General features: G+C 58.1%; 2 protein-coding genes across 13 annotated transcripts in view; one reads left to right on the top strand and one right to left on the bottom strand.

Moving 5' to 3' along the window:
• Window positions 1-8,504, top strand: part of PLPPR3 (phospholipid phosphatase related 3) — a 44,721-nt gene extending 36,217 nt beyond the window's left edge. For 3 of the 8 annotated variants that reach the window (XM_042250435.2, XM_042250434.2, XM_027970143.3), the window contains exons 2-7: window positions 381-501; window positions 5,770-5,955; window positions 6,030-6,171; window positions 6,257-6,452; window positions 6,542-6,845; window positions 7,107-8,504. In XM_042250435.2, coding sequence (XP_042106369.1) covers window positions 427-501; window positions 5,770-5,955; window positions 6,030-6,171; window positions 6,257-6,452; window positions 6,542-6,845; window positions 7,107-8,453 — 2,250 coding nt within the window. In that variant the 5' untranslated portion in view covers window positions 381-426 and the 3' untranslated portion in view covers window positions 8,454-8,504. Of the gene's footprint in view, window positions 1-14; window positions 45-380; window positions 502-609; window positions 5,956-6,029; window positions 6,172-6,256; window positions 6,453-6,541; window positions 6,846-7,106 lie in introns of those variants that run through there. The other 5 variants (XM_060416433.1, XM_042250436.2, XM_027970142.2 and 2 more) reach the window with 5 other exon arrangements.
• A 149-nt stretch (window positions 8,505-8,653) lies between these two features.
• Window positions 8,654-19,277, bottom strand: PTBP1 (polypyrimidine tract binding protein 1). 5 transcript variants are annotated; one of them, XM_004008764.4, is made up of 15 exons: window positions 19,187-19,277; window positions 16,973-17,003; window positions 14,529-14,604; window positions 14,197-14,369; window positions 13,972-14,118; window positions 13,716-13,886; window positions 13,529-13,639; window positions 13,281-13,455; window positions 13,060-13,137; window positions 12,326-12,474; window positions 11,203-11,236; window positions 10,720-10,812; window positions 10,419-10,635; window positions 10,195-10,272; window positions 8,654-10,110 (listed from the first exon to the last, which is right to left on the bottom strand). In XM_004008764.4, exons 1-15 carry the CDS (start codon window positions 19,192-19,194, stop codon window positions 9,978-9,980), a joined length of 1,674 nt encoding a protein of 557 aa, XP_004008813.1. In that variant the 5' UTR covers window positions 19,195-19,277; the 3' UTR covers window positions 8,654-9,977. The 5 variants fall into 5 exon arrangements, with proteins under 5 accessions (XP_004008813.1, XP_042106373.1, XP_004008814.1 ...); XM_042250439.2 differs by lacking the exon at window positions 19,187-19,277 and adding an exon at window positions 18,460-18,768; XM_004008765.4 differs by lacking the exon at window positions 13,060-13,137.
• Window positions 19,278-24,059: the final 4,782 nt, after the last annotated feature.

Below are 24,059 nucleotides of genomic sequence, written 5' to 3'. Positions count from 1 at the left end.
CCCCCGCCGCCGCCAGCTCCGCCCTCAGAGCGCCGGCGCGCCAGGTGAGGGGCCTGCAGGCGGAGCGCGGACCCCACCCCTCCACCGGCTCCGGCCCTCGGGGTCCCGGAGGCCCCAGTCCTGACTCGCGGGTGGGACCTCAGCCCGGAGGCTCTCGACCAGGCCGACCCCGCCCTCTCTGCCGAGCCCTCTCGCGGCTCCTCCATCCGGGGAGGCAGCCGGAGGGTTGGGCAGGACCGCAGTGCGCCAGGGGCGGCCGCGGCCCCCGCCTCGCGGCCTCAGTTTCCCTGGGCGTTTTCTGCGCATCCCGGCCCGCCCGTCCTCCGCGGGCGCCGGGCACCTGGTCCCCCAGGGCTCAGTCTGCTCCTCCCCTCCTCCAGCGCGGCTTTGTCCCCTCCAACTACGGTTTGTGGCGCCCCCGGCACCATGATCTCAACCAAGGACAAGAATAAAAGCCCGAAGGACAGCATGACGCTTCTGCCCTGCTTCTACTTCGTGGAGGTGACTGGGGGGAGGTCGCGCTGGTGGGGGCGGGGCAGAGGCCTCCGTTCAGCCGGCCCTGGGGACCTCCACGCCGAGGGACCCGGGCGAGCACAGCCAGGGGGCCTAGGTGTGCGGGAGGGAGGGGGAGAGCGGTCAGAACTGTTGGGCTCTGCAGGACGAGTAGGAGTTGCAAGAGAATGTTCTGGGTTTTGCGGGAGCTGGATAGATGCTCGAGGCGGGATCGTCAGTCCGGGGTTCGGGTCAGCAGCTCACATGAAGGGGCTGGAGCAAGGTGCTGGGCGCGGTGGGCGGGCGGGGAGGGGGGCGCGATATAGATGCGATGTCTTCCTGCAATGTGAAGGCCGGAGGCCTGAGTGTCTGAATTGAAATTCCTCCTCTGCTCATCGTGGAGGCTCGTGCGCTTCCCTGAGCTCTGACAGAACAGGCTCCGCATGTAGTGAGGGCCTTAGGAGTGCTGCAAAATAAAATAGTAAGTGCAGCCACCGGGCACATGCTGAGCGCTAATGAAGTGCTGGTGAGGCGAATCCACCTGATCAGTACCTAGGTTACCCACAATGCTCCCTGCTCGCCAGGCCAGGAAACCCAGCTGGAGTGAGGGGCCCAGGCTGGGGGTGGGTGGAGAAGTCCCCCGGACCTGAGCAGATAGTACCCAACCCTACCCTGAGCAGGGTCACCCAGACAGCTGGTTACCTCCCCCACAGGCAGAAAACCTGGTTAATTTTTCAAGTTTGCATTTGAATCCTTATTACAGTAGGTTATTCCTCCTCAGTGTTCTACGGGCCACACGGAGGCAGCCCCTCACCCTCAGCTCCCCCCAACTTCCCACTACCTGTGTCCCTTTCCAGAAAGCCTTTCACCCAGCCTTTCACCTTTCACCTGGGCTTTCCAGGTGGCGCTAGTGGTAAAGAACCGGCCTGCCAGTGCAGGAGAGTAAGAGATGTGAGTTCAATCAGGGCAACCCACTCCAGTATCCTTGCCTGGAGAATGAATCACCATGGACAGTGAGCCTGGTGGGCTACAGTCTGTGGGGTGGCAAAGAGTCGGACAAGACTACAGCCAGCCTTCCATTCAAGTTCACCATATGTAGCCCTTCCCCCACCACCTGTAGAAACGCAGGTTCTGCCCTCAGCCTTTTTTTTTTTTTGGCTTCAGGCAGTGTCTTAGTTGTGGAATGCAAGATCTTTAGTTTCAGCGTGTGGGATCTAGTTTCCTGACCAGCGGTCAAACCTGGGCTCCTGGGAGTGCAGAGTCTTAGCCACTGGACCACCAGTGAAGTCCCTGCCCTTGGTGTTTCTAGCAGAGATCTTTGTTTACCATCGCCCCATCATTTTTCACTGCCCTGTAGTACTCCAGCGCCAGCCCTAGGGAGCTGGGCATTTGGGGGGGTTCCTAGTCTTGATGTCTCACAAGCATTCCTAGGAGGAGACTGTAAACTCTTTGGCCTGTGTCACCCTGCACAGAATGCAGAGCTTGTCTGCATTGTGCATCTCTAGCGAGCAGGGTGTAGAAAGACCCCATATTCCTCCTACTGAGGCCCCTGCACTTGCCTGTTTCCCCATAGTCGTGTCTGCACCTGTGTTGGTGATGTTTGAATTTTGACCAACCCAAGAGGTGCAAAGCCATATCCCAGGCCTGGTGTGCATTTCCTATACTGCCAGCATTATGTTTGTGTGTGCGTGGTAAGTCTCTTAAATAGTGTCGGACTCTTTGCGACCCTGTGGGCTGTAGCCCACCAGGTTCTTCCGTCCATGGGCTTCTCCAGGCAGGAATACTGGAGTGGGTTGCTAAATGCTATTTCCTCCTCCAGGGGATCTTCCAGACCCAGGGATCGAACCTGCATCCCTTAACATCTCCTGGATTGGGAGGCAAGTTCTTTACCACTAGTGCTGCCTGGAAAGTCTAAGAATACTGGAATGGGTAGTCACTGCCTTTTCCAGGAAGTCTTCCTGACCCAGGGATCGAACCCAGGCCTCCTGAATTGCAGACAGATTCTCTCTACCGTCTGAGCCACCAGGGAAGCCCAATATTACATTTATTCATTCTTGAATACACACGCCCCCAAAGCAAGCACGCTAGCCCACCATTGTGAGTGTGTGAATGATTTTCCTTTGAGGCAGATATGCTCTGAGCTGAGGGTCTCTGGAGGCAGTGAGAAGTGGGTGGTGTGATTTAGGAGGCACTTACAGACCTTTAGGGAGTGGCAGACCCTGAAGTGGGGCCCCTGCCACCAACCCACCCTGCCACCAGGTGCTTCCAGCTGGGTCTGGCAGGGAGATGGGGGCAGAGGGCTGGAGGAGAAGCAGGGGGAGCTGGCCAGGCGTTACAGCCACTTTGCCGGGGGCTTGGAAAGGCGTGGGGGAGATCTTCAGCGTGACCCTCTTGTGGAAAGGTTTGCTGATTTTAAGTTGTACCCTAAACCCTCTCTGTGGCTGGACACCATCTGCCCACTGAGCCAGATGTTAAGTGCTTTCAATATCTTTGCTCCTCCAGTCCTACGCAGACATCCTAGGGGGTGGCCACTATATTGTTCCTGTTTTCAGCTCAGAAGACTGAGGCACAGGGAAGGGGAGGAGCCATGATGCAAGCCCAGGCAGGTGGCCGTGAACTGCTTCACTTAGCTGCCTTGGGCCTCCTGCCTTCATGCAGCAGGTGCTCCATAAATGCTCCTTGGACACCAGCCCAGCTCCTTGAAACTCAGCTTACCCAACTTTGGCATTTCCCCTCTGGAAGCCTCCAGCCAGGATTGTATGGAGGGCAGAGGCCCCACTCAAGGCACTGTAGAGATAGAGGTGGGAGCTTCCCAAGGCAGCTGAGCCCCCTTAGGCACCCACCTACATGCCGGTCCCAGAAGTGGCCCCGGTGGATGTGTCAGTTTGAGACCCATGGACCAGAAGGGGAGGCAGAGGACACTGGGAGGAGGATTTGCTCCGTTGGAATCTGCTCAGTCAGTGCTTTGCAGTACGAGTAGGTAAGTGAGTGGGTGAGTGAGTGGCGGTGTAGAGCCTGTCCTGCTGCCCTCCTCGAGCACACTGTCGGTGACTTGGTCAGGTGCAGCTCAGCTTTCCCAAACCTCAACCTCCCACCTGTACCTCATAACTGCTCTGAGCAAGAAAGAACGTCACGTGTGCCCTATGCTTGTCACCTGGGGGCACATGATCAGGTTGTGCAGAAGGACAGTTGTATGAATGAGCAACTCAAAGAATTCATTTATAAATAAAAATTCATTTATTCAGGCCCAACACCATGTTCCTGGGGCTTAGTGTGAAGCTGGCATGTAGCGGTATGGGGTGCAGAGAAACAGCAGCAGAAGAGATGAACAGGCTGGAGCCAGGAAGGGTGTCTCCAAGGAGGGCCAGGACCCCAGAGGCAGGTCTAAGTGCATCCATCCATCCATCCATCCATCCATCCATCCCTGAGAGAAGAGGCCAAGAGACAGGAACCTGTCTGCCCTTCCCAGATTGTGCAAGGCAGCAAAGGTGCCTTGGAGAGAAATGAATGAAGTGATTAATGGGTGTATGGATGGATGGAAGGATGGGTGAGTGGGTAAGTGGATGGGTAGAAGGAATGAAAAAAGAAGCAAACGTGAGGGGAGGGAAAAAAAAAAAGAAGCAAACGTGAGTGAATGGATGGAAGGTAGATTGATTGGTGAGTGATGGATGGAGGATGGTTGCTTGGAAGGATGGGAAAAAGGGAGGATGGATGTGGACTGGATGGATGACAGTTGACTAGGGGAAATAAATGAGTTGATGGATGGGTGGATGGATGTATGGTGGGTGAGTGGGTCAATGGATGGGTGGATAGATGGGTGAGTAAGTAGATGTATATATGGGTGGATGGAAGGAAACAACCAAACAGGCATGAGTGGATGGATGAATGAATGGTGGATTGATGGATGGAGTTGAAAGATGGATAGATGGATGATAGGTGGGTGGAATAGTCAGGGCATGGATAGATGGGTGGTACATGGGAGCATGGGTGGTCAGATGGATGGATAATGAATAATGGAAGGTTGTTGTAAGTTTATGGGTGGATGTTGTTGAATAAATGAATGATAGATGGATGGATTGAGGGATGGGTCAGTGGGTGAGTTGATGGGTGGAAGGAAGGATGGAGGATGATGGATGGCAGGATGGGTAATGTGGCTGGCTGGGTGGCCTGATGGATGGGAAATGAATAAATGGATAGAAAGAATTGGAAGTTGATGGATAGAGGGATGGGTGTTTGGACAAACTGATGATTGGATGTGTGGGTTGATGGATAGATAGTAAGTGGATGGATAGTTGGTTCATGGATGGATGTGAGGATGGGTGGATGGAAGGAAGGGTGGGTGGGTAGATGAGTGGTGGGCAGAAGGATGAATGGAAGCATGGGCAGGTGAGTAGGTGGGTGGGTGGGTGGATGGATGAGTGAGTGGAGGGAAGGAAGGAATGAATCATGGGTGAATGGATAGGTAGATGGATAGATGGAGGTGGATGGCTGATAGAAATTTATGGAGGGATGGATGGGAGAATGGGTGGATGGACGAACAGATGGGTGAGTGGTTTGATGGTTAGAAAATGGATAAATGAATAGATGGAGGTTGATGGATAGAAGGATGACTGAATGAATGGGTAATGGATGGATGGTGGATTTATTTTGGGAGGGGGGATAGCAGGTGGGTAGATGGATGGGTGGCCAGATGGAAGGGAACAGGTGTGGGTGGATGGATGGATGGGTGAATACATGAAGGAAGGAAGGAAGGGTGGATGGATGGAAGAGGAAGTGAATGGATGGGTGGCCAGAATGAAAGATGAGGGGATAGATGGATAGAGGTGGGTGGGTGGATGATGGAAGGATGGATGATGAATTGATGGATGATGGATGGTGATGATGGTGAATGGATAATGGAAGATGATGGATGGATGATGGATGGGGCAGTGGGTGGATTGATGGATGGATGGATGGATGGATGATGGAATATGATGGATGGATAGAAGGAAGGGAAGATCAGTGGATAGACAGATGGGTGGGGGTCAGATGGATGCAAAATGACTAAATGAATAGATGGATGTTGGGAGTTGATAGGGTGATTAGTGGATTGAATCTTGGGTGCAGGAATGGCTCCATTAGATGCACAGATGGGTGGTGGGTGACTCAGTTGATGAATGAGCTGATCAGTGAGTGAACAGCACGGATGGGTGGACGAGTCAGTGAAGGGACTGAATTTGTGGGCGGATGACTCAGTGAACGAGTGTGGTGTGACCCTGGCCAGCGTTCTTCCTGCAGCTGCCCATAGTGGCATCCTCCATCGTGTCCCTCTACTTCCTGGAGCTGACCGACCTCTTCAAGCCGGCTAAGGTGGGCTTCCAGTGCTACGACCGCACGCTGTCCATGCCCTACGTGGAGACAAGTGAAGAGCTCATCCCACTGCTCATGCTCCTCAGCTTGGCCTTTGCTGCGCCCGCAGCTTCAGTGAGTCGCAGGGTGGGGCGGGGCTGGCTGTGGGCCCCTGGCCAGAGCCTTGCTGAGCACCTCCATGTCCACAGATCATGGTGGGCGAGGGCATGCTGTACTGTCTACAGTCCCGGCTGTGGGGCCGCAGCGGGGGCCTGGGCGGGCCTGAGGGCAGCATCCACGCCGGTGGCTGCAACTTCAACTCCTTCCTTCGGCGGACAGTGCGCTTTGTAGGTGAGTCCCCCATGGCATCTGCACACTGAGGGTGGTGGGTCTGGCCCCAGCTCCCGTGTCTGGCCCTTGCACTCCCACCCAACAGGTGTCCACGTGTTTGGCCTGTGTGCCACGGCCCTGGTGACCGACGTGATCCAGCTGGCCACGGGCTATCACGCACCCTTCTTCCTGACTGTCTGCAAACCCAACTACACCCTGCTGGGCACATCGTGTGAAGCCAATCCCTACATCACACAGGATATTTGCTCTGGCCATGACACCCATGCCATCCTGTCTGCCCGGTGAGCATGCCTGACCCTGTCCCAACAAGCATGTGGGGAAACTAAGGCAAGTCCCAGAGCCTCAGGGCTCACATGGGTGTTTCTTGCAGGAAGACCTTCCCATCCCAGCATGCCACTCTGTCTGCCTTTGCTGCTGTCTATGTGTCGGTGAGTGCTGTCCCACACCCCAGATGCGCCATAGGGGCCAACTGCCCTGACCACCCACCTGTCCCCCGGCAGATGTACTTCAACTCGGTCATCTCAGACACCACCAAGCTGCTGAAGCCCATCCTGGTGTTCTCCTTCGCCATTGCAGCGGGCGTCTGCGGCCTCACTCAGATCACGCAGTACCGCAGCCATCCGGTGGACGTCTACGCAGGCTTCCTCATTGGGGCCGGCATAGCAGCCTACCTGGTGAGGGGCCAAATAGGGAGGCCCGAGGGGGAAGGCCAGCGCCCCTTGCCCAGGGGGATGCTGCCATTTTCTCCCTTGGGAGCTACAGGCAGACTCTCACGAGCCCAGACTTGCCAAATGTGCAAAGTAACCAGAAGCCAGAATTTGTCCTGTGGGGAGAAAGGTGGACTTCCCCTCTCTCACCCCCAAGGCATGTCTGTGGCCTGGTGGGGACCCTGGTCTCCAGCCAGGCCTCACACCCAGTCTCCATCTCATCTCTAGGCCTGCCATGCAGTGGGCAACTTCCAGGCCCCACCGGCAGAGAGACCAGTGGCCCCAGTGCCAACTAAGGACGCACTAAGGGCCCTGACCCAGCGGGGCCACGACTCAGTGTACCAGCAGAACAAGTCTGTGAGCACTGATGAGCTAGGTCCGCCCAGCCGGCTGGAGGGTATGCCCCGGCCCGTGGCCCGCGACAAGACCTCACTGGGCAGCCTAAAGCGGGCCAGTGTGGATGTGGACCTGCTTGCTCCTCGCAGCCCCATGGGCAAGGAGAACATGGTGACCTTCAGCCACACACTGCCCCGTGTTAGCACGCCCTCGCTAGACGACCCCGCCCGCCGCCACATGACCATCCACGTTCCACTGGACGCTTCCCGCTCCAAGCAGCTCATTAGTGAATGGAAGCAGAAGTCGCTGGAGGGCCGAGGCCTGGGGCTACCAGATGAGGGTAGCCCTGCACACCTGCGGGCACCCGCAGAGCCCATGGCTGAGGAGGAAGAGGAGGAGGAGGAAGAGGAGGAGGAGGAGGGGGAGGAAGGGGGTCCAGCACCTCCCTCACTGTACCCCACAGTCCAGGCTCGGCCAGGGCTTGGGCCACGTGTCATCCTGCCGCCTCGGGCCGGACCGCAACCTCTGGTTCACATCCCTGAGGAGGGGGCCCAGGCAGCAGCTGGCCTGTCCCCCAATAGCAGTGCAGCTGTACGGGCCAAGTGGCTCATGATGGCTGAGAAGAGTGGAGCCGCAGTGGCCACGGCCTCGGCCCAGCCCTGCATGGCCAACCCGCCCCGGCTGCTGCAGGTCATTGCCATGTCCAAGGCTCCAGGTGCACCTGGCCCCAAGGCAGCCGAGACGGCTTCCTCATCCAGTGCCAGCTCTGACTCCTCCCAGTACAGGTCACCCTCTGACCGCGACTCTGCCAGCATCGTCACCATCGATGCACATGCACCCCACCACCCTGTGGTCCACCTGTCCGCGGGTAATGGGCCCTGGGAGTGGAAGGCGGCAGGAGTCGGGGCCAAGGGGGTGGAGGGAGAGGGTGGCTATGAGTTGGGAGACCTGGCCCGCAACTTCCGCGGTGGGGCCAAGCCCCCGGGCATCTCCCCAGGCTCATCAGTCAGCGACGTGGACCAGGAGGAGCCACGGTTTGGGGCCGTGGCCACTGTCAACCTGGCCACGGGTGAGGGGCTGCCCCCACTGGGCGCAGTCGATGGTGTGCTGGGACCAGGCAGCCGGGAGTCGACGCTGCGGCGCAAAGCAGGCCCAGCGCTTGGTGATCGGGAAGCAGCAGAGGCCGAGGCTGAGAGCTACTACCGGAAGATGCAGGCTGCGCGCAGGTTCAAGGACTGAGGGTGGGGGTGGGGCAGAGGGGTGGGTCCTGGTAGACAATAAAAGGCAATCCTGGATAACAGCTCACAGTCTTGAGTCTTTTTGGAGGACTGGGTGTAGGGGTGCGGCTGAAACCCCCACACATGAAGGGTAACATGCCCGAGTTTACAGAAGAGGAAACAGCAGTGAAACCAACAGGCCCAATAAAGAGGGGAATCAAGTGCAGGATACAGAGAGTTTATTCAGAGTCCAGTACAGACTGGCCAGACCGCCTTCTACATGTGGACAGGAAAAAAGAGCCTACAGAAAAGGTAGGAGTTGTTATAAAATCGCTTTAATTCAGTTCTCTCTGCATTACAAGCCGGCAGCGGGCGGGGCCTGCCGTGCTCCTTACAATACTGAGCCTGTAATTGCTGTTATCAAAATATACATCTGTGTCACCATAAAAAACCGCATTTGCTGCCCCTCACGTCTTACAACAGGTATAAAAAATTATAAATATTTACACCCTTGTTCCACCCCAACATGGAAACTTGAGGCTCAGGCCCCGAGTGAGGGCCGGCCAGCAGAGGCCTGCGTGCGGGGCACCCCTTGGACCCGTGAGTGCAGGACGAGGCATGAAGACCAGAGGGGAGGGCTGTTGCCTCACCTCCTGGGGTCCCAGCATTAGAGGCAGGAAAAAAACAGAAACAAAACTTTGGTCCAAAATTTGCAGGAAAAAAGGAAACCCTGAAAGTTGAAGAGCACTTGTCCTCAGAGAAGGGACAGTCAGGTGTGAGTAAGGCATCGGGCGGCAGATGCCGGCCCCGCTGTGTCTGCCCTGGAAACTAGATCCTGCCCTGCGACTCAATGACAAGGAATAAAATAAAAGTACAGTATACAAGGTCATACCACAAGGAGAAAGTTTAGGTTACACTCATACCATTTTTATCATCTTGCTATATAAAAAGTTACTTAAAACTATTTCTTTTGCATATAAATGAAAAAGATTAGAATATTTGGTCAACTGGAAATATTGCTAGGCACAGGTGTCTGCAGCTGCATTGAAGCATAATACAGAGATTACAGTGAAAACAAAGCTGAAGAAGCAACAGGGAAGGGTCCGGGGAGGCCCCAAGGCTGGGGGAGAATCACACACTTGATTAAAGGATTGGGTGGCGGCCACAGCCCCCCACCACACCAGGCACATGATCCCAGGGGAGGCTGACTCCACAAGCCCTGCCAGGGCAGTGGGTTTAAGGCACAAGAAAGCCAAGTGGGGGTTTAGGAGCGCCCGCCCTGCAGGCGGCAGAAGGCACGGGCAAGGGGCCGGGCAGGTGGTACTGTCCACCGTCACCAAGAGCCTGAGGCTGGCACCCCACCTCCCCAAGGTGAGCAAGTGAATTAGATTTAATTTCTTTTAAAAACAGGTAAACTGATTTCTCTTTTAAAAAAATAAAATCTCTGGTCTTTTAAGGTCACTTCAGCTGCTTTTTAAAGTGGCTTTTTATCTGGAATGATGGAAGTTGTCGCCGGGTGCCCGGCAGGCTGGTCCTGGGTGGCGGCCTAGATGGTGGACTTGGAGAAGGACACCCGCAGGTGGTGGTTCTCACCCAGGTCATGGTTGTGCAGGTCGATGAGCGCCTGGATGGCCTCCTCCACTGAGCCCATCTGGATCAGCGCCATCTTGCGGTCCTTCCTGCAAGGAGCGGGGGAACACAGGCATGAGGAACAGCAAGGGGCCAGGGAGCCTAGGGGCAGTGGGGGAGGGGACTCTGCTCACTGGAAGAACTTGAACCCTTTGACGATCCCGCCGTTACTGGAGAAAAGAATCTTGAGGTCATCCTCAGAGATGGAGGGCCTGCAAGTAGAGAGAGGTGTGAGCCCGTGTGTGCAAGGTCAAGGTCATTCCCTCACGACAGGAATGTCCAGGAATGAGGGGGGAGGTGGGGAGGCCAGAAACAAGGGATAAGATGATGGAAGCATCTGAGAGGCAGAGGCACTCACGGGATGTTGGAGAGGTGCAGAGTGGCCGAGGGTGGGAAGATATTCTGGAAGTTCTTGGAGCCAGGCTTCTTGAAGCGGTGCAGGGGTGAGTTTCCATAGTCCTTGGTCAGGCCCTGGTCCTCCTGGCCCTCTCGGGGCAGCTGCACGCTCTGGTGCTTAGAGAGTGTGATGCGCACTGGCTTTCCGTGCAGCTTGTGCCCATTGAGGTGGCTCATGGCTGGGGGGGCGGGGGGAGACAGCGTACGTGACCTGAGGGCCCTGGGCACCACCCACAGCCCCACCCTCCCTGGCCACCCCTTACCCAGCTGGGCCTGGCTCCCATCGGCCATCTGCACCAGAGCATTCTCCTTCTTGTTGAACAGGACCTTCACGCGCTGCACATCTCCATACACGCCTTCAAGAGCACAGGGACAGGGGGCTAAGCCCCAGGCCCCAGCCGCCCACCCGCCGTCCCCGCGACCCACACTCCCACACAGGGCTGGCTCTCCCCAGTTTGCTTATTCTGCCTCTGAGAACCTGTCTAGACACAGGGAGCATGACTGGGAGGGCTGCCTTCCGCAAAGAAGCCATAAAATCCAGGAAAGGTCAATTGCCAAGGAACCATCCTGTAGCATGCTACCGACACATTTACGCTGCCAACGGCATGCGGGTAGGGAACCATGCTCTATAGAGTCCAAATAAATACGCAAACCGCAGCCCAGACCGCACGCATCGGAATCTCAGGGCGTAACAACCACCTCAATTACATGAAAACAAGGTAATAAAAGTGTGAACGATAACATACCGAAAAGAATAAAGAGGCTTTGGGGTGTGACTCTCTTTAGAGGACAGCAGAGCAAGGCAGCGAGGGACAGGGAAAGGGAGAGGTCAGGGGGCGAGTTGCCAATCGTCCACCACGAGGAGGCAGCCCCGCAGGCGTGCAGGTTGATGGATGATGAAGTTGTCAGGATGTTAATATTCAAGGGCAGGTTGGTTTCCGGAGAGCAGGGTTTGAGGGGGAATTTTGTTTTTTTATTTATTTATGGTTTTGTTTTGTTTCAAGCAACAACAGGAAGCAGAAGTACCGTGCAGTCAGTTGGCAAAGAAATTCCGGATCAGGGCAAGAAAAAAAATTGGGAAAGGGGAAGGGGAGAAAAGAAAAAAAGTAGCAAAAACACAGGTCAGTAAATACATAAGAAAACACGCGGTGCCCCATCAGTCAAGACCACACACATTAAAGGCCACACGCCGGGCAGACAGCCGGAGCACCCTCCGCGGGGAGGAGGCGGCGCCTGCTGGCCCCCCACTCGCTCCCCCAACCAGGCCCTCCAGGAACCGTCTCCTCAGCCCGCACCGGAGCCTCCAGTCAGGCTCACCGAGTGCTGCGAGCGGACAGCTTGGCCAGAGGAACTGGGACAGGACTGGGGAGACCGAGAGTCACACGAGGTCAGACAGGCAGGAGAGCAGCTCATTAAACAAGAACCCCGTCTCTCGAGAAGCAAATACTGAGCCTCGCTCACTGGACCCCAGCTCCCTGAGCTAACCCAGCCCTGAAACAAGCCAGGCCTGGCTGCCACCTCAGGGACTAGCGGGTGGCCTCAGCTTGCACCCTCCCCTCAAGGCGCCCCTCTGCAGACCAAGGTTCGCTGGGCTGGAAATTTCAAGTTTGTTCTCATGTACCAAATGCTTCAACTCTCAACATCATGAAATTAGGAACGTAAATTAAGATGTTAAGGAAACAAGAGAACTCCAAGCATTTCGGGAAAGGAGGCAGCAGTGAGTGACATCAGCGCAGAGAGGAGAATGGGGATGCCCACGGGCACTGGCTGGGCCTGGCCCAGCTCCAGAGCCCAGTGCCCGGTCAGAGGCTCCATCTGCACTAGGACTGGGGGCACTCCCAACTCCTAATTACCAGAGGCGCCACGTACCTCGGGGTTGAGGTTGCTGACCAGCAGGACAGAGTTTCCTGCCCCCGCCAGACCTGGGATGGCGATCCGGCCTGCTGCCGCTGCTGCTGCCGCTGCTGATGGAATAGCCAGAGGGGCCAAAGCCCCATGCACATTAGGAACAGAGAGACCTGCAGAGTGAATGGGGTTAGTTGAGTGTGGTGCCCACAGTCTCCACAAGGTAATCGGTCTCGCCCGTCCTCATGCAAACAAGAGATGCGGGGGGTGGGTGGGGGCATCAGCCTGGCCCCCAGCCCTGCAACCCTCCATGCTCCTCAGAGTACTGGCCTGACCACCTATATGTGCCAACAACACAGAAGACTCAGGCTTCTCAGACGCAGGATCGAGCCCGGTGGCCTCGGCTGTGCGTGCACGCAAGTGCCCGTCACCATGCAAACAGCATGCCGGGCGGGAGAACAGGCTCAAGACTATTTCGCGTGTGGGCGCCTGGCCCCCGGGAGGGACGCTCAGGTGTGCTCACCCAGCGCATGCCGCTCCGCTTACCAGACCGCTCAAAATGCACTACTAGGGGCGCATCCCTCCAACCACAGGCGCTGGTCCTCAGCGGGCTCAGCAGCCCGGCCACGCCTGCCCTGTCCAGACTCCGCGCCCAGGAGGCTGGCCCCCCGCACTGCGCCACGTTGGCCGCCGGGGAAGCAGAGCTACTGGCGAGATGTGGACATGCAGAGGCGGCGCTGGGGCAAGTGTGTGAGTACCTGCGGCTTGAGGAATTGCAAAGGTGGGAGGGAAACCAGCTCCTGCATACGGAGAGGCTGACATTATACCAGGCGCACCTAGAAACAAACGAGACACTAATCATCGCACCCACGGGTGCGAGCCGGCTGCCAGGGCCCCACCCGCAAGTGCGGGGTGGGCTGTGTGGGCGCCTAGCCTGAACTACAAGTCCTGCCCGGGTGGCCTGCCCCCAGCGTCTCACCAAAGGCAGCAGCCATGGTCTGGTCCAGCGAGGGCTGGCTGTCACCGGACGGCAGGTCAGGGCGTGTGTAGTCGCGGCTCTTGTCATTGTTGTACTTGACGTTCAGGCTGGTGAGCTTGGAGAAGTCGATGCGCAGCGTGCAGCATGCGTTGTAGATGTTCTGGCCGTCCAACGACTGTGGGGACAGCGAGGAGGCTGTCAGCAGGTGCCTGGCGGCCAGGGGCACGGCTGCCCTGGGGACCACTCACCAGCTTGGCGTGCTGGGCGCTCACGGGGTCAGCGTATTGCAGCAATGCCTGGAACTGGTTGTTCTTGGTGAAAGTAATGATCTTAAGAACGGTGCCGAACTTGGAGAAGATCTGTGGGAGAGGGTGGTGGGTCAGCCTGGGCCCAGGCACCAGCCCACTGCCCACAGCTGAAGCCCAGTCCCCTCACCTGGTGCAGCACGTCCAGGGTCACTGGGTAGAAGAGGTTCTCCACGATGATCCTAAGCACTGGGCTCTGGCCGGCCATGGCCATGCCCGCATCCACTGCCGCGGCCGAGGCTGCCAGGGCCAGGTTTCCTGACTGGACTGAGTTCACAGCCTGCAGGGCCGCCTGGGCCCGCTGTGGGGACAGTACCGTGAGTCCCCCAGCCCCACCCCACCTGCCCCACCCTGCCCCCACCCACCCACACCTGAGGGTGCCGCACCGCCTGGTTAGGGGAGCTGTCTGTCTTGAGCTCCTTGTGGTTGGAGAACTGGATGTAGATGGGCTGGCCGCGCAGCACAGGCGTCACCGACGTGTAGTAGTTCACCATGGTGTTGGCGGCCTCTTCTGTGTGCATCTCGATGAAGGCCTGGGCATGGGAACAGGGTGAGCTGACTCATACCAGGGATGCCTCTGGGACCCACACCAACCAGCCCAGGGCTCGTACCTGGTTCTTCCCTTTCAGCATCAGGAGATTGGTGACCTTTCCGAAGGGCAGCCCCAGGGAAATGACCTCCCCCTCGGTGACATCGCCGGGCAGCTTGCGGATGTGGATCACCCTGGAGGGCACGCCCGCACTCCTGCTGTCCCCCTTGAACTTCTTACTGTCGTTTCCATTTGCTGCAAAAAAGCACTGAGTCACATAGGGCACCCCAGGCTCCCTCAGAGCGGGGCCCTCCTCAGCACCGAGAGGTTTCCGGGCTGAAGTGGTCCCCACACCTGGCTCCCAGGACTGTGCAGACACAGGGACCAGGCAGGGCGGTGAGCGGGTGGGGTTACCTGTGGACGCTGAGGTGCCGCTCATGATAAAGGGTCCGTTAGTGACGCAGGCAGAGAATAGCTCGTCAGATCCCCGCTGCAAGAGAAGCGAGGTGAAACCAGTGTCCTCGCCGCAGGCCCTGACCCTCCCTATTAGGGCCCACGGCCCCCACCCCGACACACAGTTCCTTCCCCGCCGGTGGAGCCCTTGGGACTCTCCCCAGGCAGAGACAGAGGATGGCCCCTTCTGGGCCTCTGCGTGTCATGGCCGCCTCCACCTTCCATCTCCCCACTCCCCCACCAGTGTCTGGGGTCTGCACAGCTCAGGCTCACAGCCCATGAGGACAAAGCCCCCTTGTCCCACTGTGGCCACCCACAGGAGTATGTCCTACTTTCCAGTCTGAGGAAACCGGAGCCCAGCGACCAGAAACGCCACCTCTCCAGGAAGCAGGTACCTTGGTGACAAACAGGCTCCCCAACTGCCCCTGTGGGTGGGCTCCCAGCCCATATTATCTCCAGAAATTCCCTTGTTAGCCTCAATCTAATAGAATCAACTCCCAGAGTTGATTCTGCTTGAGATGCTGCTTAAGCAGGGAGAAAAAGGCAGACAGCCTCCGGCTGGCTGGGCAGTGAGACCCCAGAGGGCCATCTGCTTGTGATTCCTCGATACACGAAACCAGTGCCTGGCAGCAACAGGAGGCCAGCCGCTGCCCTCCCAGCCTTGACCCTTCTTCTCCCTCAACCTGCCTTTCCGCCAGCTCGCCCTCCTCACATCAAGGACACCTTATCTCTGCCCTTCCCCTAAACTGCCAGCCAGTTCAGCCACTTACAAACAAGCAGGCTCCACGTGCAGGACACCTCCCCACCTTCCGTGGTCCAGCACTGAAGTGCCCCAGAGCCCCTTCAGGCGCTGACTCCCTCCCCAGCCCTCAGGACAGAAAAGTGGGCATAGCCAGGCCAAGGCCATGGGGCTAACAGAATGTTCTGGGCCTCCTCACTGCCAGACTGCCAGCTATAGGCACGCCGCCGAACCCAGACCCCAAACTCCCCAGCACCAGAGGCTGCTCAGACCACTGCTTGGTCTTAATGGTAACAGATTAGAGTTGGATGTAAATGAAGCGAAGTGTTAAAAGCCCCACCGGCAGGCACACCTGCCCCATCATGCCTTTCCTCACTGCCCTGGCGGGGGGGGGGGGGGACCTGGACTCTTCAAGGCTCTGGACAGCCGGCCAGTTCCAGCCCTAAACAAACCAGAAACCAGGTGGAACACACCTGAGCCTCATTCCCTCCTAAGTGGCAGGGAAGTCGACTTGGAGGACGACCAACCCCTCCCCTCAGGTCACAAAAGCCCCCTGGCCAGAGCTAGACAAGAATGGACAGGGCACCCAAGTGGCTCCCACACAGACACCAGCTGCACAGCCTTAAAAAGGCCATCTCAGCTCCTGTCAACAGGTGATGGACGGGGGAACTCCCTCCAGAGGGGGTCGTTCTTAGCTCCAACTCCCTTTTCACAGCACATTTCCTGGCATGAATACCTGTGTGGTCTGCCCACTTGGGAACCCCCCTCCCCCCAGCATAGAGAAGTGCAGGTAGTGGCCAGCGGCTCAGCAGGGACTGCCCACTGGGGTGCAGAGAGTGCACATGTACAGAACCCTTGGGGGACAAAGGCCAAGCCAAGCTGCACTACAGCCCCTACTCTAAAATCAACTCAGCACCACCAGGAAGCCCCCGAAGTGTGCCTGGAGCCAGGGATAGCAGCAGCTAAACACCACTAACACCCCAACACCTGTCACTCGGGGCATGGCTCGTGCTTATGCTGAGAGGGGGAACCCAGGATGCCCTCCTAGAGGCACCTACGCTGGTGCACCCTCAGCCTCTGGAAGAGGGCTGGCTGGATGGGCCCCCACAGAAACAGGGGGGTGGGGGTGTCACCGTGCCAGTTACAAGCGCACCTGGATGAGATCCCCCTCTCTCCCTCCTCTCACCACCAAACAAACAGGTTTTATCTGCAGGAAGATCAGGAAGGCTTGCCTGTGAAGAGTCCACCTGGGAAAACCGAAACCAGCCCAGGCCCTGCAGCCAGAAACTAGCTGCCGCCTGCTCCCAGGGATACTGGACTACCCGCAGGGCTGAGGTGGACACCGGGTCTCTGTCAGCAAGGCCCTCTTCTCAGAGCAAAAGTGAGTTCAACGACGTCCTCAGAAGCAACCTCCATCCACCCCAGAGTCTCCAGGATCCTCCTGACCCATGCCCACCCCTCCAGGTGCAGTTCTGGACTTCAGGGCAAAGGTCCTGAAGTCAGGGCGGGAGCCCCTCACCTAAGAGGAGCCACCCACCCTGCACTCCTACTACAGAGCAGGCTGTGGCACACCGCCCCCCCACCCCCAGCCTGGCAATGGGAGCACACAGGCCGCAGAGTGAACGGGCGGAAGGAGGAAGGAAAAAGCGATGTCCCCAGTGCCTACCTTTGTACCAACTGCTATGTCTGGGACGATGCTGCAGAGAGAGAGAAAAGGAGACATCAGCAAGGAGCACCCACCACATGCCAGCAGCATGGGCTCAAAGGGCGGCACGAGCCCCTGCTCCAGGACTTCAGCAATGAGGAGGCTTGGGGAAGGGAAGGGAGGTGTCCTCTCTCTAATCGCCACTTGAAAAGGAGCCATCATTGTCCTCTGGCTCTTTTCCCCTCCCTCCCTCCCGGCAAGACCCCGGCCCCGCCTCCGATGCATCCAAAGACAAAGACACCCCCTCCGCAGGCCCTCCGAAACACACTAGATGCTGATTAAGATTGAAATGCTGCTGCTTGCTTTCTAGAAACGAGCAGTGCTTGGGAGAGGTTTCCAGCAAAAGGCAGGCTGGTGAAAAGGCAACTCAGGGGCCCAAGGTTAGAGCTGCCACCCCAGAGGACTGAGAAGGGGTCGACCCAGTGGAAAGGATCAGATAAAATGAACACCAGTTACTCATCAACCAGGGTCCATGTGACCGGCTACGGAAGGCAGTGTGTGTGTGACTGCCCCAGGCTCCAGGGTCCTGCAGGCCAAGCCCTCGGGACAGTAGAGCCCTTGGAGGGTGCCACCTAAAGACTCAGGAAAGGTCTGCTCAAGAGAACTTGGCCAGCTACACCCCACCAGGTCACCTGGCCACCAGCCTGCCATCACAGGAGACCAGAGCCGCCTGCCACTGCCTGCAGCATCAGGCTCATGGTTCACAACCTGAGATCCGACCCTCCCACAGCCTCACCAGCCTGTGCCATGGGACTGCCACTTCTTCCCCACAAAAACCTTAAGGGCTAATGTCAACGATTTTTAAAAATCTTACTGAGCCAAGAAACAACTTCCCAGAAAAACAAAGAATGAAAAGCACGCAGTTTCCCAACTGCTAACCCAGGACGGCTGGCAGCTTCCTGCTCAGGGAGGACCGCAGACGCAGGAAGTGTTTCATAGAAGATGGCCTTTCGGCAAAAGGTCCCCCGACTTTCAAAAAGGCAGGCCAAACTGCAGCTGCACCAGCAGGCCAGGCCCGGCTGCCTAGGCAACCACCCAACCGGCCAGAAGCCGCAGACGCGCCCCAAACTATGTCTCCGTGACGAGGAATGGAAACTCCGAAATTTGACCAAGGGGCCAGGAGACCTCTTCCCACCGGGCTCGACCGGCGGGCTTCCCGGCTCCCGGGTCAGGATGGGGCTTCTCTGGGAAGGTACCTCCCAGCCTAAGCGTACAACAGACCACGAGATCAAGTTCCTCTTGTTGCAGCAATTTTTCTAAAAGGCTAACCTTAATTCAGCCTGCAACCTATCATTTCAAACCCGAGGCACCGAAGGCACGTGACCCTCCGGGCACTGGTAATCTCCCGCCCCGCCCGGTAGGGCCGACAGAGGAAGGAGGGCTGGCCCAAAGCTCCCCATCACAAGACATCCGCAACTGCCCCCAGACACTTCCCGCGGGGCCCAGACCCGAGAACGTAGCTCCACCGGGTTCTACTAGCTTCCCAAGGCGGAGCTCCGCCGCCGCGCTGCCTGCACCGACACCTCCGCACGCGGGGAGCGGGCTCAGGTCCGGAGCCGCCCCGCCCCCAAGGCGCCCGGGGCACCACCCCGGGACGCCGGGCGGGAACAAAGGGGGCGGCGGAGGGCCCGCGCCCTTCCGGGCGGGAGGGCGGCGTCTCCAGCCGCGCCCGGGCCCGCGGCGGGCGGGGGAAGCCGGAGTAGAGTCCGCGCGGCGGGAAAGGCCGCGCACGCGCGACAGAGCTGCCGAGAGCGCGCGGAGCCGCGCACGCGCGCGGGGGGCCTCAGGGGTCGCGCGGAGTCTGTACGGGACGCCAGAAGTGCCACACGGAGGGCCGAAGGCGGCGCGTGAGTTTGGGGCCCAGACGGGAAGCGGGAAGGGCGGCGCAGCCGCCGCGTGCTCTCGGGACGGGCCGCGTGGGCACCGGAAGCAGACGAGGCTCGGCCCGGCCGCCCCCACCCCCCGATCCCTACAGCCTCTCGCCCGGCTACCCCTCCCGGGCCGCAACCGCGCCAGGATTGGGGGGAAGGGAGAGAAACCCCGGCGGCGCCCGAGGGCCTGGAGTGGAGGCGGAGCGGCGACCCGAATGTACCGCCCCGAAGAGGCCGGGGCGGCGGCGAGGCAAAGGCCGGATCGCGATATAGGCGCCGGGGAGCGCGAACTAGCACTACTCACCCGTCCATTGCACACACAGGAGACCCGCGGGGGACGGAGTGGAGGCGCCGGAATAGCAGGAACCGACCCAACGGCTCCGAGTTATAGACTCACAAAATGGCGGAGACGCCCGAACACGTCCCCCGCGCGCTCTGCCCATTGGCTCCCGCCGCGCAGATGGGCGGGGCGAGCCCCGTCGGACCCCGCCAGCGCCTCCCAATGGCTAGGAGGTCGCTCGAGTAGTGGGCCCAAGAACAGTGGCAAGCGGGCATTGGATAAGGCGGCCGTCCGTCAGAGCTCGAGGCGGAAACGGCCCGTTGAGTCGGAGGAGGTGCGAAGAGGTGAGACCATGTGATGGAACCAGAGCCAGTTAGCGGAGCTGACCTCGTTTGTGGGGCTTTGCGGGAGAAGCCATCTTGGGAGTGGGTACGTGGCGGATCAGGCGGTAGGAAGCGTGCTTTCCCCAGCCTCCCGCCATCTTGCAAACGGGCAGAGACCACCTCGACCTCGGGCGTGATGTCAAAGGGAGGCTCACTGCCATCTTGAAGTCGGGCAGGAAACCTACAGGGCTCCATCTTGTTTATGGGCACCTGTCCGAAGTCCCTTTCGAATTCAGACGTTAGTCAGGTTAGCGAGCGGAGCAATGGCAGCGGCTTAAGGCGTTCTGGAGACGCCGGGGCTCTTTCCACTGCTGGCCACAAAGCCTGCGGCACGACGAGGCCACGAGTGGCCTCTGTCTTTTGTCCGCCCCAGAGCAGTGAACCCTGACCACGATCCCCTCGCGTGACTGCAAGGGTGGGGAAACTGAGGTCCGGGGCGCACGGCGAACCCCTCCCTGCCTGTCTGTAATGGAGGGAAACGTTGCCCGGGGTGCAGGGTGGGCCCGGCCTGCCTGTTGCAATGGGGAGAAACTGAAGCCCTGGAGTGCAGGGTGGCCGCTACCCACCCGCCCAGCACCCAGGGGACTTGAGTGAGACCCGGGGCGCGTAGAGCCGACTTCGCGGTCCTGGGATGTTCGGGACGGGACGGGTCTCCATCTCGGGAGAGGAACACTGCAAACTTATACCGGAGAACGCCGATACCAAGAGTGGGACAGGGCTGTGGGTGATATGGGAGCCTTCAGGATAGGAGACGGAAACCAGGAGGCTGCGGGGGCCGAGGGGAGAGGCGCAGACGGAGTCAGAGAGGGCCCGCGGCGGTCCGGTCCAGTCCCCCAGACTTCTGGAAGCATCTGGGAGATGACGGGCATCCAGGGCTGGCGCAGTTGCAGCGTGGCTTAGACGTTCAATAGAGGACATTGGCCTCAATACCGCTTGCTGTAAGTCGTGCTAAAAAAGGGAAGTTTAACTGGTACCAGCCTAGAGAGAGAAGAAATGACCCTTCTGGCTTCCCTAAGACCAGTTGCTTTAGGGGCCCTTGCTCCCGCCTCTCAGGTCGGTTTAGCTTGGGCGAAGTCATGGCAACAGTGCCCATCTCAGGGCCGCGCCAGCCTGGACGGGGCCCAGGAGCCTTGAAGCCCGGCTGGAAGCCACAGGGCTTTCTCGCATTGGGGGCGGCTGCTGATTTCCACGCAGGCCTCCGCCCTGCAGTCCTTGGCCGGCTGGATCGCCAAAGGCCAACTGAAGCCCAGGAATGGCTAATGAGGAATGTCCCGGTGGATTTGGGCGAATCCCCGGCGCATTCTTGCAGATTGGCTGTCCCCAGGACTCCCATTGCCCTCCGCTCTGGGCACCACCGAGAGCAGCTGCTCATCTTTGTTGCCTTAGTGACTGGTGCCAGGGATGCGTCCTCCTCACCCCCACCCCGCCCCCCGCAACTCGCCCCGCCGTGACAGCAGGGAGGATGGTTGGAGGAAAGGAAGGGGCAGCCATGTTCACGGACCCTCCACCAGATTCCCAGCATGGATCTAAACGGTTGGAATCTACTCAAACCCACTTGTGATCACCACCGTCCAGGCTCAAGAAAGCCCAACCCGACGTTGTGGCCCCACAGAACCCCACACTGCCAGCACCTTCTGGTTTCTGACCTTATTTACATAGGCCTTGTGTGCAAGGCTGTTCCCTTAAGGAATGTTCCTTCACTCCCTCCTTCACTGCCTGCTGTAAGGCAGGCCCCCTCATCAGAACAGCCTCCCCAGCGTTTCAAAACGGTTGAGGATTTCTGTCTTGCCTGCCACCAGAACATAATAGGGAGAAGACAGCCCCTGCTCAAATGGGAAAAGTGCCACAAACTAGGTGACATAAAACAACACAGGTTTATTCTCACTCTGTTTGGAACCTAAGTGTCCACAAGGCCAAGCTCCCTCCAGAGACTCCAGCGGAGGATCCTTCCTGCTTCATGAAGCTCTGAGGGCTCAGGTGTCCTTGGCTTGTGACATCCCTCCAGTCCCTGCCTCTGTTGTCACATGGTACTCTTCTCTGTCCTTCCTCTGTGTGTCTCTAAAAAGGACCCTTGTCCTTGGTTTAGAGACTGCGGGATGATCTCATCTCACTCACCACCCTTCATCTCACCTGCAAACCATCCTGAGGGGAGGTTTATTGCTGGGGGGATGGAGGATGAGGACACACCATTTTGGGAGCTACCCATTAGCCCAGGATCCCCTATGGAACCTGGATCAGACATGAAAGTTTGCTGGCAGGCCTTCCACATTTGCACTGAGCGGAGGTGTTCGGGGAGCCCCTGGGCCCCACGTTTCAGCTGGATCAGTGCCCTGGTTCATGGGAGCTGGCTGGCCTCCCTGTCTGCCTGCTCCCTGCTCAGCTTGCCTGCCAGCTGCCTGCCTCATCAATGATTTAGGCTGAATGTGGATGTGTGATCACCTTGCAACTGTCTGAGAATTCTGAAAATGATACTTTACAGGGCTGGAGCAAGGGAGGTGGGCAGGAGCCAGATGGGGGTCAGTGTCCCATGCGCTGGCAGGGACCGCTGGGTCTTATCAATATTTCTCTTTTCAGATCTGCTGGGGCTGCCTCAGTTTACTTCTTTGTCAACACGAGGGGCAGGCCTGGGCCGCTGCCCCCTTCCTCCCCATGTGCTTTCCCCAGTGTTTCAAGTGGAAATGGCTGGGTAGTTCCTGAGTATTTGGTCCTGTGTTTATTCACTGCCTTGATTACAGCAGTGATAGCCACCCCTACCCCCCTCCACTGCTGGCACCCCCAGCCCAGAGGTCTCCTAGCCTCTTGCTCAGTTGCTTCAGCCCTGTCTGACCTGTGACCCTATGACTGATAGCCCACCAGGCTCCTCTGTCCATGGGATTCTACAGGCAAGAATACTGGAGTGAGTTGCCATGTCCTCCTCCAGGGGATCTACCCGACCCAGGAATCAAACCCACATCTCATGTCTCCATTGGCAGGTTGGGTTCTTTACCTGGGAAGACCAGCCTCTCTGACTCATTTTCCAGATTTCTGTGGGATGGAGCCTTGAGTGTGCTGACCTGAGAGGCTGAAGCCCCACCCCTACCCCAGCCTCCAGAACTCAGGGATAGAACAGACACTGAATGTTGGCTCAAGCCTGAGAACATTCATGGGGAAATCTGCCTCCTGCCCCGTGACGAGGTTCCTCAGGAACAGCAGGTTCCCCAGCTCCAGGTTCTGAGACCAACGTGCAAACCTTATCTGCCCAAACCACCAGGCCAGCCGCTCCCTCCAGGAAGGACCCACTGTGTCCCAGACCCTGCCTGGGATAGGAGCAATGCTGCCCCCCGACCCCCCGCCCGCCCATCCACATCCTTGGGAGCTCAACCTGTGCTGCTGCCTCCCTACAGGCTCTGTTTTACCTCTAATCCTCTGAGTCAGAAATAGTCTCCTTTTCCCAAGCCCAGAGAGGCTGAGTGAGCTGCCTGGGGCCTCTCAGCCTAGACCCCCTGCCTGCGCTTTACCCAGGCTGCTCTGCCTTTATGGGAGCACCGAGGAGGGTGGGCAACAGTCTAGCCAGTCCTCAGATGGTCAAAGTAGAGTTATCACCTGCCCCAGCAATTATGGTATGCGCCCCAAAGAAACAAAAACAGATGTCCACACAAACCCTGAACACGCATGTCCACAGCAGCGTGATTCACAACAGTCCCAAAGTGAAAACAACCCAGGTGACCACTGACAGATAAACACAACGTGGTCCCTCCACACACAGGAACGTCTCTCAGCCATGAAAAGGAGAGACGCCCTGTGAACGGACCCTGAGAACACGATGCTCAGTGAGAAAAGCAGACACAGAAGGACACAGTGTGATTCCGCTGATGGGAAACATCCAGAACAGACAGATTCACAGACAGTGGGTTCCTGGCTGTCAGTGGCTGGGAAGTGGCAGTCAGGGGCTGGCATTTCTTCCCCAGTGATGAATTGTTCTAAAATTGATCGGTGCACAGCTCTGTGAATAAACTGAAAACCATTCAAGTGGCTAGGCATTATGGGTATGTGAATTATATCTAATAAACCTGTTTTTAAGAAATTAGGATGAAGACCAGAAATGACAGCACTGGAGAGGATGGGGCAGGTGAACCCTAAACGCTGCTGGGGAGCAGGCAGTGCAGCCACTTTGCAAAACAGCTTGGCAGTTTCTTAAAAAGTTGCCTGTACGCCTTCCCTAAGGTCAGGCACTTGTGCTCCTTCGTGCTTACACAACAGTCAACAAAAACCTGGGCAAGAAACTCTGTAGCAGCTTTGACAAAAGGACATAACAGACAAACACTGGAAAGAAAGAAGGTGAGCAACTGCCCAAAGGATGCAGATAGGCCATGTGGTGCCTCCACTCGGGAGCCCATGGGGCAACGGAGAAGCACAGAGACCAGCCAGGTAAACCTTCATCCCAAGTGTACAAACGGAAGCTCGGCATCAGGCAGAACGCACCCACGGTGCCAGAAATCAGGATTGGATGCTCTCGGGGAGTCAGTGGCTAAGAA

Source organism: Ovis aries, chromosome 5, assembly GCF_016772045.2.
Source record: "Ovis aries strain OAR_USU_Benz2616 breed Rambouillet chromosome 5, ARS-UI_Ramb_v3.0, whole genome shotgun sequence".
Classification (NCBI taxonomy): Eukaryota; Metazoa; Chordata; class Mammalia; order Artiodactyla; family Bovidae; genus Ovis; species Ovis aries.
Note: the sequence above shows the minus strand (reverse complement) of the source record. Positions and strands in the feature narration are given on the sequence as shown.